General features: G+C 44.8%; 1 protein-coding gene across 1 annotated transcript; it reads right to left on the reverse strand.

Moving 5' to 3' along the window:
• Positions 1-439: 439 nt before the first annotated feature.
• On the reverse strand, positions 440-12,845 carry LOC135883049 (cytochrome P450 2J2-like). Its single transcript, XM_065410086.1, has 9 exons — positions 12,636-12,845; positions 10,268-10,430; positions 9,399-9,548; positions 8,513-8,673; positions 6,769-6,945; positions 6,055-6,190; positions 4,837-5,024; positions 2,961-3,099; positions 440-615 (listed from the first exon to the last, which is right to left on the reverse strand). The coding sequence occupies exons 1-9, from the start codon at positions 12,843-12,845 to the stop codon at positions 440-442; spliced, it is 1,500 nt and encodes a 499-aa protein (XP_065266158.1).
• Between the last annotated feature and the right edge of the window lie 547 nt (positions 12,846-13,392).

The following is a 13,392-nucleotide window of genomic DNA, read 5'->3' on the forward strand; positions in this document are numbered from 1 at the left end:
TTCACACGTCATATTTTTTTTTTAATTGTTTTGAAAAGTTTCCATTGAAACATTAAATATTTCATGAAAAACTGCAAATGAAACAAAATGTTCCTTTTGAAAGAATTCATGAAATATACTTACCTTTTTTCAACCAGATTGATATGGGAAATGGAATTCCTAGGCCATCCTTAGTGTGCATGCACACAGACTGGTGTGGTAGGGACATCAGGAAGAGCTGCCGTCATGGTAGGATGTATCATAACAGCCACAGCCCCTTCCAATATCAGGTTCCCAAATCATCCAATTGCTGATATTGGTCCCCTGTTGGGTTATAAGAACGGAGGCAGGCAGGGAAATTTGGAGACATAGTGAACTGCAGATGCAGCCCTATATACAAGCACAACAAAGCGTAATTATTTTGAGAAATGGGGCAATGACAAAAATGTCCTGGCTTTCCCTATCGAGACAGCGCACAGATCTTGTATGGCTGTGGGCAGAGAGTAATTCCCATTCTGAATTTAAGGCTTAGCTTCACGTCCTTCGGAGCTTGGAATGTGAATTTCTGAAGGAGGGCAGTGAAGAACAGGAACAGCTCTATTCTAGCCAACTGCTCGCCAAGGCAACCGCGCTTTCCTGAAAAGAAGACAGTTGTGCACATCAGCCAGAGGAGTCTTGTCAGAACAGTTTGGGTCTCATGACAAAAGAGACATTAATTTTCCACAGCAGCAATTTCAGAACAGTTAGGAAGAGGAGATGGATTTGTCATCAGTTCCTCCCTTCTGAGTCACTTTTTCCTGGTTTTAGTACTAAATTTTCCTTCACTTATGGAAGTGGATGCTAAGGTTTACATTAATTATAACAGTACTTTGGTAATTCCTTCTGCTAATAGAAACAATCATGTTTGAGAGATCTTGGATGATCAACCACATCTCTGCATAGCTATTGAAGGCCTGATCTACACACATTTTTATACCAGTATAACAATGTCTTTATACTAGTGCCTAATCTCAATATAGCTTATTCCCCTTCCCATAACTGCATCCACGCTAGAAAGGCTGTGATGTTTTAATTTATATTGGTTAAAAAAATATCACACACCTAACTGACAGAAATCTAGGAGGCATGTATACTAATATAGTTAAAGCACTACAATTTCTGTGTCTAGCTGATGTCTTACTTCCCTAACATTCTCAGCTACACGTAGCTGTATTATTTCTTGATTAAAAAGTTAAAATAAAATTACATAGGTGGGGGGCGGCTCCAGTCATCAGCGCAGCAAGCGCGTGCCTGGGGACGGGGGACGGCCTGCCGGTCGCCGTGAGGGCGGTGGTCAGGCTGCCTTCGGCGGCATGCCTGTGGGAGGTCCGCTGGTCCAGCAGATTTGGCGGCAATTTGACTGCGGGGCGCCGAAGGCGCAGCACCGGCGGACCTCCCGCAGGCATGCCGCCGAATCGGCGTGACCAGTGGACTGCCCGCAGGTGCGCCGCCGAAAGCCGCCTGACTGCCATGCTTGGGACGGCAAAAAACATAGAGCCGCCCCTGGGTGTAATCTTTCCCTGGCCTAGCTTCTCAATGACATAACACATGGCCTGCTGAACACACGCAGGTCTAGTCAGCATTATTACTAAAGAAGGGAGCTGTGTGTCCCTGAATCTTAGGCCTGGTCTACACTGGGGCGGCGGGGGGAGGGGAGGAAGGGAATCGATCTAAGTTACACAACTTCAGCTACGTCACTAACGTAGCTGAAGTCGACGTACTTAGATCTACTCACTGTGGTGTCTTCAGTGCGGTGAGTCAATTGCTGCCGCTCCCCCGTCAACTCTGCCTGTGCCTCTCACGCAGGTGGAGTACAGGAGTCGATGGGAGAGCACTCGCGGATCAATTTATTGTGTCTAGACTAGACGCGATAAATGGACCTCCGCTGGATCAATCGCTGCCCGCCAATCCAGCGGGTAGTATAGACATACCCTTAGTTTCTGGATAAACCGCTTTAAAAGAAAAAGGTATTACATACTTTCCTTAGCCACACACAGCGGATACTAATATTGCTTGTTCTTTTCATTTGCAAGAAAGCCCTGATAGACCTGTATATAAACAAGGCTTGTGCAAACCTGTGAATCCTTGATTCACATGCATTTTTGTTTCAGGAACTTAATGCTAAAGCTCTTATTGATTTAAATTGTGTGGGATCAGCCCTTAATGAGTCCAAGTGATGGAGAATACACCACATTCTATGGTAAAATGTTCTAAAGGTTGATTGGTTTTTATGAGGTTGCTTCAGGGATCTCCCACACTTTTATCATCTTTACCATATTTATTCCCCTTGCTGACTCTCCCTACAAGTGAAAAGAAGCGGTAAAAGGTGAGGAGCGCTATTCCTTCTGTCCTCACTCCTACATTCCCAACAAGTGAGACAGGCTACTTTCTCTTTGTGCCCACCTTAGGGCATGTCTACACTGGAGCTGGCGCACTAACACTAGTAATGTATCCGTGGTGGCATGAGCGGCTAGCCACCCAAGTATATTCTGAAGGTCTCGGAAGGGGGCGTACTCGGGATGGCTAGTCCATCCAGCTGCACGCACCACCATGGCTACACCTCTATTTTTAGCACACTAGCTCGCTCCGAGTTAGCATGGGCTTATCACCCCCACCAAGAAATTACACCTCCAGCTCCAGTGTACACATACCCCTAAGGGTAGGAGAGCTGAGGCCACTCTTTCCTGTTGTTGTGTCGAGCCTTGTTCTAGGAGAGAGCACTTGCTCAAGAATGACATGCCCTCTACCTATGAAAAAACTGCACAAGCTGGAACCCCAGCCCTGGGACACAAATTCTGGCCATGATTTTCATTTCTGAGCTTTCCATTTTACATTTTGCCTTTGTCACTAATAAATGCTGTGGGGGGTTTTCTAAACAGAAAAAGGAGAGAGGCCAAGACTTGGTGCTATAGTGCGAATGGACAGAGTCAGACACATCTCACCTGCAGAGAAGGGCAGGAAACTTTCTCTTTTCTTGAACTGACCATCCTCAAGGAAATGCTTAGGATTAAAAGTATGAGGGGTTTCCCACTCATTCGTGTCAAACAGCACTGATGTCAAATTGGGAATCAAAACGGTACCCTAAAGAAAGAGAAAGAAAGGAATTTAAACCTTCCCTGATTCCATTTTTAAATTGTGACCCGCAAAGAGGCAAAAAAGAAGGGGTCATGCCTTTCATTTTAATCTTTTATGATGTACAAAGAAGGCACAAAAGGATGTTTTTTTTCAAATAGGACAATTTTCCAGCCAGTTCTTTACCTCAAATTTATCTAGAATTTCAAATCTGGCTTTCCCTGGTTTTGCTGGTAGTGTCTCTGGAGGTCCCAGAGAGAGACGAATGGGAGCCATCACAGACTTTAGATGAAGGAGCGGAGTGTTAATCTTTGAAGAAAGAGAGCTTTTCTTCCAACCGGTTTTTAAGAATTTGAGTTAAACAGGTGTTAATATCACAACAGACAAACAAACCAAAAATGGACACCAGTCTGATTAAAATTCACTTCCCATCTCAACTAAACAGGTTCATTTCCTTCACAGGTGTGATGTTATACACCTACTAGTTCTCCTGCATCTCCTAGGAAAAACAGGGTAGGCAAGGTTGAATTTCTAATAGAAAAAACAAGCAGAAAAAATAGAAACTCTCAGGCATTCTTTATACAGCATAAAGCATCAAAAAGGAGCACAACCCATCCACCCACCATTCTTTTTTAAGGGCCAGATTTTCAGGGATGTGGTGTCTGTTGGCCTCAAATGATGTATATGTGTGAAGTATATACCTATAGGCAAATCCAGCAAGTGCTCCTGCAAACTAACACTCATGTGCGCTAAAGTTCTTTTTTGCACTCCTAATTGCTATCTGCAGATATACTGCACTCTCCTCCTGCTACTGTGTACAAACATTTCCCGTAAGTTATATTAATGAAGGGTTACTGTCAGCAGAATGGAAGGTTGCCACAGGCAATGGTCTCCTGCGGCACACTTGCTGGTAGAATGGTCCTCTGCCTGCCTGAGCTCCAGAATGAGCTCACTGCTCTTGAGCCTGGGTTTGTCCCCATTTCACTGAGGATCAGTCCACAAGCTGGAGAAGAAGAATGCGCCCAAGTGTTAGGACCTGAGGAGAGCTTCCGCTGAACATACTCCGGGAACGCTGGGGTAGGAATTCCAGCCTGCTCCCTTCCATGGGGAGAAATTGTGGCTCAGCAGTATGGTTAGGTGGAGTCAGAAATGCTGCAGCTTGAGACGAAAGCAGTTCAGAATTCTGGAGCTGCTGAAGATGAGATACGCCCCACCCGTAAAAAGAAGCAGCCGCTCCCATCTGCAGACACCAAGGCCCAGACCCTGAAAAGTATCTAGGCACGTAACTCCCATTGATTTCCAAAAGACTTAGGTGCCTAAATACCTTTAAGTCTCTGCGTCCAAGTGCCTGGCTGACCTTTCATGAGTCAATAGCCATAGTGGTGAACTTGTGCTGGACCTATTTCTTAGTCCTTTTACTATGGTTTCATGCAATTAAAAATAAATAACTTACATCATGTTTTATGAAGACAGACTGCAAAAGTCTGATCTAGATTTCAACTTCCTCAAAGCTTGAGAATGTGAGCATCCAAGGTTTTGGTTAAGGAATTTTAGCCCAATATAGAAATAGGTGCCACCTGTAAAATGCAGCTCTGGATCTCGGTTGATTCCCAAAATGGGTTCCAATTCAGAACTGGGTCCTCCGGGGTGCGAATGTGTTTCTATCTGGGACTTTGGTTTGGGCTCATCTCTATTAATTTCTTAAACCAAGATAAGAAGTGAAAACTACATTTCCGTCCAGCTTACTTTTGGCACATAGAATCCGGCCAGTGTTGTGTCACTAGTTGCCATTCTGGGCCCATTTAAAGGCACGATGTTGCTTATCCTTTGCACTTCATGAATAACTGCATTGGTGTATGGCATGTTGTTCCTGTCGTCCATGGCTGGCTGGCGAGACTGGCCAATCACTGCGTCAATCTCCGCTTGCACTCTCTCTGTGAAAAGAGCAGAGTTCATTATTGTTCCAAGAATAATACGTTCTTGAAACAACAAGCTTAAATTGTGCAGGGTTTAGAGTTCATTGATTTTAAGGCTATACCTAATAAAGCTCGATTCAAGCATTGGAAACAGCATTAGTGAGTAATGTAGAGTTCTGAACATACAAATACATAAGAAAACTACAGCTGGTTAGCCTGAGACAAATGCAGTGGTAAGGAGGTGAGAGGAATTTTAAAGTGTAATTTAGGCATAATAGGAAGACCTCCTTTAAAACCTATATGGAAGGCAAGAGGCGTTTACTGCACTTCTCAAAATCAAATGTAAAGGCATTATCAATACGTATTTTGTCCCTATTCAAAATAGCAAATCAATTACTGGTCTGACCCAAGAGATATTGGAGCATGAAAATATTTATCCGCTGGTTTTCTCTGTGAGGTAAGACTCAAATTTTTTGGGCACAGGGTTATTCCAGCAGCTTGCAAAGAGTCCAATGAATGCACCTATTTTGCATGAAATGAAGCAGATTATATCTGCCATTGTTTTCAACATAGGTCCCCCTTGGAGCCTCTGTGCGTCAAATCTCAAGGCTGAAGAGGACACTGACGGTGGACCACCTTTTAGAAATCCACAAGCCACATTTACAGGATTAAATGATTTTCCCAATGTCACACAGAAAGTCTGAGGTAGAGCCTGGACTAGCACTTGGGTATGCTGAGTCCCAGTCCTGTTAATTAGCCCCAAGGGCAGCTTCCTCTTTATTCAAGGGTATTGCAACTATGCATTGCACTCCATGCCCTTGCAGTAGTTGCTGGAGGTGTAACTGAGGGCAGAAAAAAGAAACAATTCCAATAAAAGAAAGGGTTTCTGAATGGGGAAAAATGATTACTGTGGGAAGAAAGCACCTTTGCACAGAGATTTCATGAATCAACATTCTGAGTTCTGTGAAAAGTCCCCGATGTGGCAAGGGTTAAGGGTAGAAATTCAAGAGCTATTAAGAGATTAGAAATATAAACCATTACCATTTACCTTGAACGTCAGGATATAGGGCCATGTACAGCAGAGCCCAGCGGATGGTTGTAGACGTTGTCTCAGTTCCAGCAAAAAAAAGATCCAGTGTGGAAAATATGAGATTTTCTTCATGGAAACTAGGGTCGGCATCAACCTTAGAACAAAGATATATGTGGGTGGGACTACAAAAATATTTATTAGTATTATACAAAGCCATGGAAACATCATTCCAGGCTCAATTCTGCAAGGTGCTGGGTGCCCTGAATTTCCATTGCCTTTGGTGAGAGTTGAGGGCGCCAGGACAGCACCATTAGAGAGAAAGACTGTACTTTTAGCATCATTCTTGAGAGTGAAAAGTTTGAGGTGATTTTAGGTCTGAGCAGAGGGCCTGGTGAAGTCAATGAAAGACTCCAATGCACTTCATCTGGCTTTGGGTCTGGCTCCTAAAGCACAGGTAACCTTACATTTTTAGGGCCCAATTCAACAAAGCACTCAAGCATCCGAGTAGTCCCACTGACTTCAGCGAACCTGCTCTCGCTGATTAAAGGAAAACATGTGCTTAAAGGCTTTGCTGAATCAGTTCCATCCTACCTGGGGTTTCTAACTGTTAACTAATGGAGGGTCAGATGCTCAGACAACTCAACTGGTGAGCCCTGTTACTGTCATTCTACTTCTAATTTTTAAAACACAGAAGTGGTTTGTTCCTGTTCACTTTGTTCTTTGCTCTCTTACCTTTGCTATTTCCTTCAGATAACAGTCAATGAAGTCTCTGGGTTCAGATGGATTCCAGTCCTCTCTGTGCTTTGCAATCATTTCCCTCACAAAACACTTCAGATTTTCCCAGTTTTTAAAAATGGTATGATGGGGTCCAGGTATCCGCTTCATTATGGCGGGGAAGGAGTTATACAGCTTTTGACATATAAACAGAGCACAATATATTTTAGCCTAGTTTTAGAAAAAGGCATCTTGCGGTTTAATACACCCACATGCATTCTGCTGAAGACACCGCGTTTATTAAACCACATTAATCTCAACTAAGATCAGGACCCCAGTGTGGTAGGCACTTTACATATACATAACAGTCAGCCCTGACCAGAGGAGCCTAGAATTCTAAGAGACAGAATAGGCAGAGGATGAGAGAAAGGAAATATCTCCATTTTACAGAGTGAGAACTGAGGCAGAGAGAGATTAAGTGACTTGGCCAAGACCGCACAGGCATCTGTTACAGAGCCAGAAAGTGAAGTTAGGTGTCCTGAGTCTCAGTGCAGCGTTTTAACCACAAGCCCATTCTTTCTCATTAAGATACGGACTGTCTTCTCTCAGCCCTCTGCTGTGACTGCTGGGCTGGCCACCAGCTACTGATCCTATTGCTTTGGTGCCCCCTACAGGAAAATCTGCTGTATTGCCTGAGGCAGTGTGTTAGTAGCCACTTCAGATGGCTGAATGGCCACCCTGGGAACGATTCGCTGATTTACAAGTGAGGAAGGATATAAAGGTCACAATGTCAGAATCTGGCCTCACATTCCGACACATGTTGATAATACTGATGTTACCGCAGTTTTTATCGGAGATTAGACTTTGGTATGGAAGGGTTCGTAAAACACATGGAAGACTGCCTGGGCCCAGCAGCAGATAGACGTAGGCACTGTGTTTTGCCTCTCAACATGACCGCTGCTGCAGTGACAGGATTATGTCTCATTTCACCCACTACGCTGTGCTGAACTGGGAGGTAACAAGAGGAGAAAGGTGCAACAGGCGTTGGGTAACGATGTTGTGTCCCTGGAAACCATGTTTGCCCCTGTTTTCAGGGCCTGTGTTAGTGAGCCATCACCATTACGAAACACAGTGATTTGTCCCTGCAAATGCGGCCACCTGAAGAAGCTGCCAGCTGGACGAGCCCTTGACCTTGACAGTAGGTTGGCCTTGCCTCCGGGGGTCACCTCCCACCAGGCCTGTTGCGTAATGACACCCTGCCATCCTCACTGCTGCAAGAGTATCCAGCGGATCTACCCCTGCCACACAGATCCTTGAGCCAACCCGCCCCTGAGCACAGAGTCCAATGCACAGTGTGTTAGCAAGGAAGGGAGTTGCTTGGGAGCAGCGAGGATTTGGCACCTTTTCTTCTTCCCCTCTCCTACGCACACCTCCCTGATGCCCACTGAAACAGCCCACTGGGTTGTCAGCCCCATTAGAGATCATGTTAAGTGCCTGTGGGGTGGCGGCACTGGTCTAGAGAAGTCAGGTTTGAGGATCTAGCACGATACCTTCAGGGGGGCCAGGTGAAAGAGACTAGCCGGAGGGGGAACTGAGGTGGAGAGAGATTTGTTGGGGGAAATGAGAGCATGGATGCCCCAGTCAGGCTATGGTAGAAGTGAATCTGGGACAACACTGTCACACTCAGCCCTGCTTCCAGTGAAACTGCTGGGGGTTTCCCATTGTTTTCATATGTTTAAAATCAAAATCAAACAAGCTGTACCTGGTTCCAAATACTTCCCTGGAGGTACAAAGTCTCATCAATCAACCGCAGTAACTTCTGGAAGTGACTATCATGATATTCAAACCGGTCCCCAAAAGTGACGGAACAGATTATGTTGGAAACAGCATTATTAATTTTAAAGTGAGGGTCAAAAGGTTGCCCTAATGAGAAAATGGGAGAAATCCGTGTTCTGGTTTCTTAGAAAAGGGGAAGGAAGTTGTTGACAGACATAAACTATATGATATGTATGAAATCCATTAATAAAACCTGAACATATGCATATATCACACACTCCCGCACACACTCATACATATCCCTTGAGCAACATTTGCTGCATTGTCGCCTATCTGAATATTGAAAAACTGTTAAACACATAGATGGGATGAGCTGCATTTTGATGCATGCAGCATATCAAATCTACCAGTTCAAGTCAGTTTTTGCTATGTAAAGAGACATTTGTATGTTTTCACACAGGTCTCTGCCTTTGTTATAGTGTAGGGAGGTTTTACTTATATGTGATTATGAACTACTTTCTCTCCATGGCCATTAGTCTTGGCAATGAACACTTTTGTGGGACTGTTTTGTAAATTTGTGTGGCTACATGGAGGCTGACAACTCAGCATTTAGTGCCATTACTGACCTATATAAAAACATGAATCTCAACCACCACCAAACTTTTGGATCCATATCCAGATCTGGACCATGGCACCAAGGGTCATATACGTCTAATGGGCTAAGCCAAATCCCTCATCTGAACTGAGCGTTAGGAAAGATCTGGATTCAAACATCATGTTTCAGGTACATCTCTGTTATTTCACGTTCATTTCCAAAGAAGAGCTACAATTTTTGATAGAATAATTAAAGTGTCATTCTCTCTAGTTCTCACCTTTTTCTTCCTCAATTGCATCTGTGAGGTATGTGGTCTCCTCCTGTATTCGTTCTTCTAAGCTCCTCTTCCCCAGGCCAAAGTTTCTTAGAGTTGATAAAGCAAATCTTCTTTGTTGTTTCCAGCCATGCCCATTAGATGAGATTAATCCTGGGGTGAAAAATGACACCTCGTATATTGTAATGGTCATTAGAAGATTAGAAAACTTTAACACTCCTTTCCTTCTTCAAGTTTAAGTGAGGCCTTGCTATCTTTCCACAGGATATTTTCTTCTGTTCTGTTTGTCATGCTCATCACTATTATATCAGAGCGCCTGGGCTCTAGCAATGGTGGGGTCATGTCCAACATGCAGAAGGTACACTTTTACAGAAGGTGTATAGAGCTGAGATTGAAGGAAGTAGGCCGCAATACCGACCACAAATGAGGTTGGAAGATGCAATTTTGAGGGATTTCAGAAGCATAAATCCTCCCATTCTGATTCTTGCTGAAGGAAAACTTGCAAGGGACCATCCAGGATGGAAGTCCGTTCTACATGCCATCACAGCTACATGGTAGCCATGTGAATCTGCTGCTGCTGCCGCCAGGGATATGGCAGTTGGGATGTGAACATGAGAAGTCAATGAGACATGAGCACATGTGTAAGTATTTGCAGAATTAAGGAAGTTACTAAGGCCCAGATCCTCAAAGGTATTTAGGTGCCAAACTCCCATTGATTTTACTAGAAGTTACCACCCCAGAGCACACGTCAATGAGACTGTTCACGTGCATAAAGTGAAGCCCATTTGTAAGTGTTTGCAGGATTGGTGCCTTTATTATTAAAAATGTTACACCTGAAATACTTGAAGAAAAAGATAAGAAAAGAAACTCACCAAATGTACCAAAGATTTCGTACATAAGAGGAATTTGTGGGCGATCAAGAAAGTATTCACCCTGATGGACAAGCACTTCCTTCACCAGCTGGAATCCATTTACAATCACACATGTCAGGTTACCAAACTGCATGCTGAATATGTTGCCATATTTTCCAGCAAGCTGGAAAAAAAAAAAGAGCATGTGGTTTAGTTCATATTTAATTTCTAACCATTAGAGGAGTGAAGTTCTGGAACAGCCTTTCAAGGGGAGTAGTGGGGCAAAAGACATATCTGGCTTCAAGACTAAGCTTGATAAATTTATGGAGGGGATGCTATGATGGGATAGGCTAATTCTGACAATTAATTGATCTTTGATTATTAGCAGGAAAATATGCCCAATGATCTGTGATGGAATGTTAGATGGGGTGGGATCTGAGTTACTACAGAGAATTCTTTCCTGGGTGCTGGCTGGTGAGTCTTGCCCACATGCTCAGGGTTTAATTGATCGCCATATTTGGGGTCGGGAAGGAATTTTCCTCCAGGGCAGATTGGCAGAGGCCCTGGAGGTTTTTCACCTTCCTCTGCAGCGTGGGGCATGGGTCACTTGCTGGAGGATTCTCTGCACCTTGAGGTCTTTAAACCACGATTTGAGGACTTCAATAATTCAGGCATAGGTTAGGGGTTTGTTACAGGAGTGGGTGGGTGAGATTCTGTGGCCTGCGTTGTGCAGGAGATCAGACTAGATGATCATAATAGTCCCTTCTGACCTTAAAGTCTATGAGTTTGATAAGCAGAACTAGAGCCCATGTAATTACTACTTAATTAATAATAATAATAATTGTAAAAAAAAGTATTTGTATAACAAGAGCATTCAAGGGCCTGGCTGTTCAAGCACTGATTAAAAAGAATGAGCTCACAAGTAGATATAACAGGTGGATGAAGCATGTAAATGGAGAGGAAAATTAGGTAACAGTAAAACAAGCTTATCTAAGGATAACAAATGCCCTGTGCCTTTTCCTAAGGGATGTCAAAGTAAAAGAGACCTACTGGTAAATAATAATTATTGAAAATCAGCCCACTCTAAGCTGACAGGAGCAGACACCTTCCTGGCTGGTAGCAATACTGACTGCAGATATGTTGCCCTTCAACGATCGTTCCTATGGTGAAGAAATCAACATTCTGGTTTAAACAAAACACACTCCACTTCTGTCAGAAGCACGCCTTCCTTCCGGCCTACACCCACCGCACAATAAACTACGTAGCTCCCTGGGGCACTCAGGGTGTGTGACTGAAAGCTGTGGAGAACAAATTACTGGCTTCCACAGAGGCCTGTGTGAAAGGAACCTATTCTAACCCTTGCAAGGGGACGGCCCTCACAAGTAACCTTCCAAACTCCCTTGGGCTTCAGAAGTCGCTTTCTAACCCTTATGAGCTCCCACTTAATCACATCCTCCCGCCTAGGGCAGGGTGCTTCCAACCCTTGCCCAACTCCCCGTAACTTCCGACTCTTGCCCAACTCCCCATACTCCTTACAAGTTTTTACCAAGCCTGCATTCTTCGCAAACCAGTTTAAAAGCCTGTAATTAAATTCCCTCAAGCCCTTTTGAAATGTCACTGAAACTTCCTTGTAACTCTTGCAAGCCCCCACCCAACCTACTTCCTTGTGAGCTCTTTCCAATCCTGAGGAGCACCAACCTCAAACCCTACACAGCCCCTTCCAAGTCTCAGTCCTTCTATACTTGGTAACTTTTTATGAGCCTCTTCTTACCTGGTAAGTCCTTCTGGGCCTGCTCCTGCACTGCCCAAGCCCCTGCACACATTGCAAGCCCCCTGTCACACTCACAACTCCCCACTCGCTACCTTCAAACCATGGTACATTGTGCACTGCATCAGACACTGCCATCCACATGTAATCAGGCCTCAATTCGCAGATACGTCAAATCTAATTTAAACTGTACCCCAGCACAAAGCAGACATAAACCTGGAGGATCCTACCTCCTGAGGATTTCCATTGGAAAGGAATCCACAGATGGGACCCCCACATCCTGGACACTGGCTGAGGGAAAAGGGGTTTGACCAGAGGTTTTCCTGTGCTCTGGTGATCCCGGGGAGCAGGCTTCTGGAATGGGCCACTGGGACTGTTAGTAGCTGGTACAACTCAGAGCAGTGTAGAGATGGCTGTAATTTATGCCAGGGGCCAGAGCAGCACCAGGACAAACCCAAGGTCATGGCATTGCAGAGGTGGTGCCATCATGAGCTGTGCTATACATTCTTCAGGCGCAGCTGAGGGTCTCACCCAGCGTCTCTCTCACCCACCACTCCCTGGTGAAAAAAGCTCATGCAAACAGAACTCCTATACTTGCACTTGCTTCTCTTCCCGACTTACCTTCTCTATAGTCCTATGGGGCTGTTTGAAATCCAGATGAAGTATGTGGCCCAGGAAGGGCAGGGGCAAAGGTCCTGGAGGGAAATTCTTCGGCCGTCTCCTTTTCATGCAATCAGCAATCAGCAGGAACAGGCCTAAGAACACGGCCAGTGTCTGAAAGGGCATGTTCTGCCAGAGCCACATTAACCCAGGGACAGTCTGCAGCGGCATCTTCCTCGGCCAGGTGCACCCCTGCAGCTGGAAGAGGGAGGAGTGACTGGGGTAGAGGGAAACCTGATAGCAGCAGGCACAGCCCTGCCCATCCACTTGCTGCTGACGCTGGCGGAGGACAAAGTTTACAAGCAAAATTAACACACCCTCAAACAGCTACACAAGAGCTTTCGATGCCAGAGTCCTAACCCGGAAACCCTGCTAGGGCCCCCTCTCCTGGTTCCTTCAGCTCATCGGCAAAGATTTGTCAGATTTTTCCTTCTTAGTTATAATTTCTCATTTTCTCCTGGTTCTTTAAAAAAAATAAATTACAGATTCCCTCCTCCCGCATCCTCTGTCATGAAAAATATCCAGTAAAACCAGATTTTCTACAAATCTGGTAGTCAGGAATGCAAAAGATCTTTTTACTGTAGGTGTTGTGGGGGAATAGGCCTGGCTGGCCTCCCTTGCACCAATCAGAGCATTGGCGAAGACTCGTCATACAGGCCCGCCCTGCAGGCCACAAGCCTGAACTAGGCTAAGTGACACAGCCTCCTGCCAAACTCGG

The sequence above is a fragment of the Emys orbicularis genome, chromosome 8 (genome assembly GCF_028017835.1).
Source record: "Emys orbicularis isolate rEmyOrb1 chromosome 8, rEmyOrb1.hap1, whole genome shotgun sequence".
NCBI classification, from domain to species: domain Eukaryota; kingdom Metazoa; phylum Chordata; order Testudines; family Emydidae; genus Emys; species Emys orbicularis.

Coding starts and splice junctions, on each gene's coding strand:
- LOC135883049 (XM_065410086.1), bottom strand. CDS start 12,845: ATGCCGCTGCAGACTGTCCCTGGGTTAATGTGGCTCTGGCAGAACATG. Junction 10,431..12,635: donor CCCATAGGACTATAGAGAAG/GTAAGTCGGGAA, acceptor TTTTTTTTCCAG/CTTGCTGGAAAATATGGCAA. Junction 8,674..9,398: donor TGCAATTGAGGAAGAAAAAG/GTGAGAACTAGA, acceptor TTTTCTCATTAG/GGCAACCTTTTGACCCTCAC.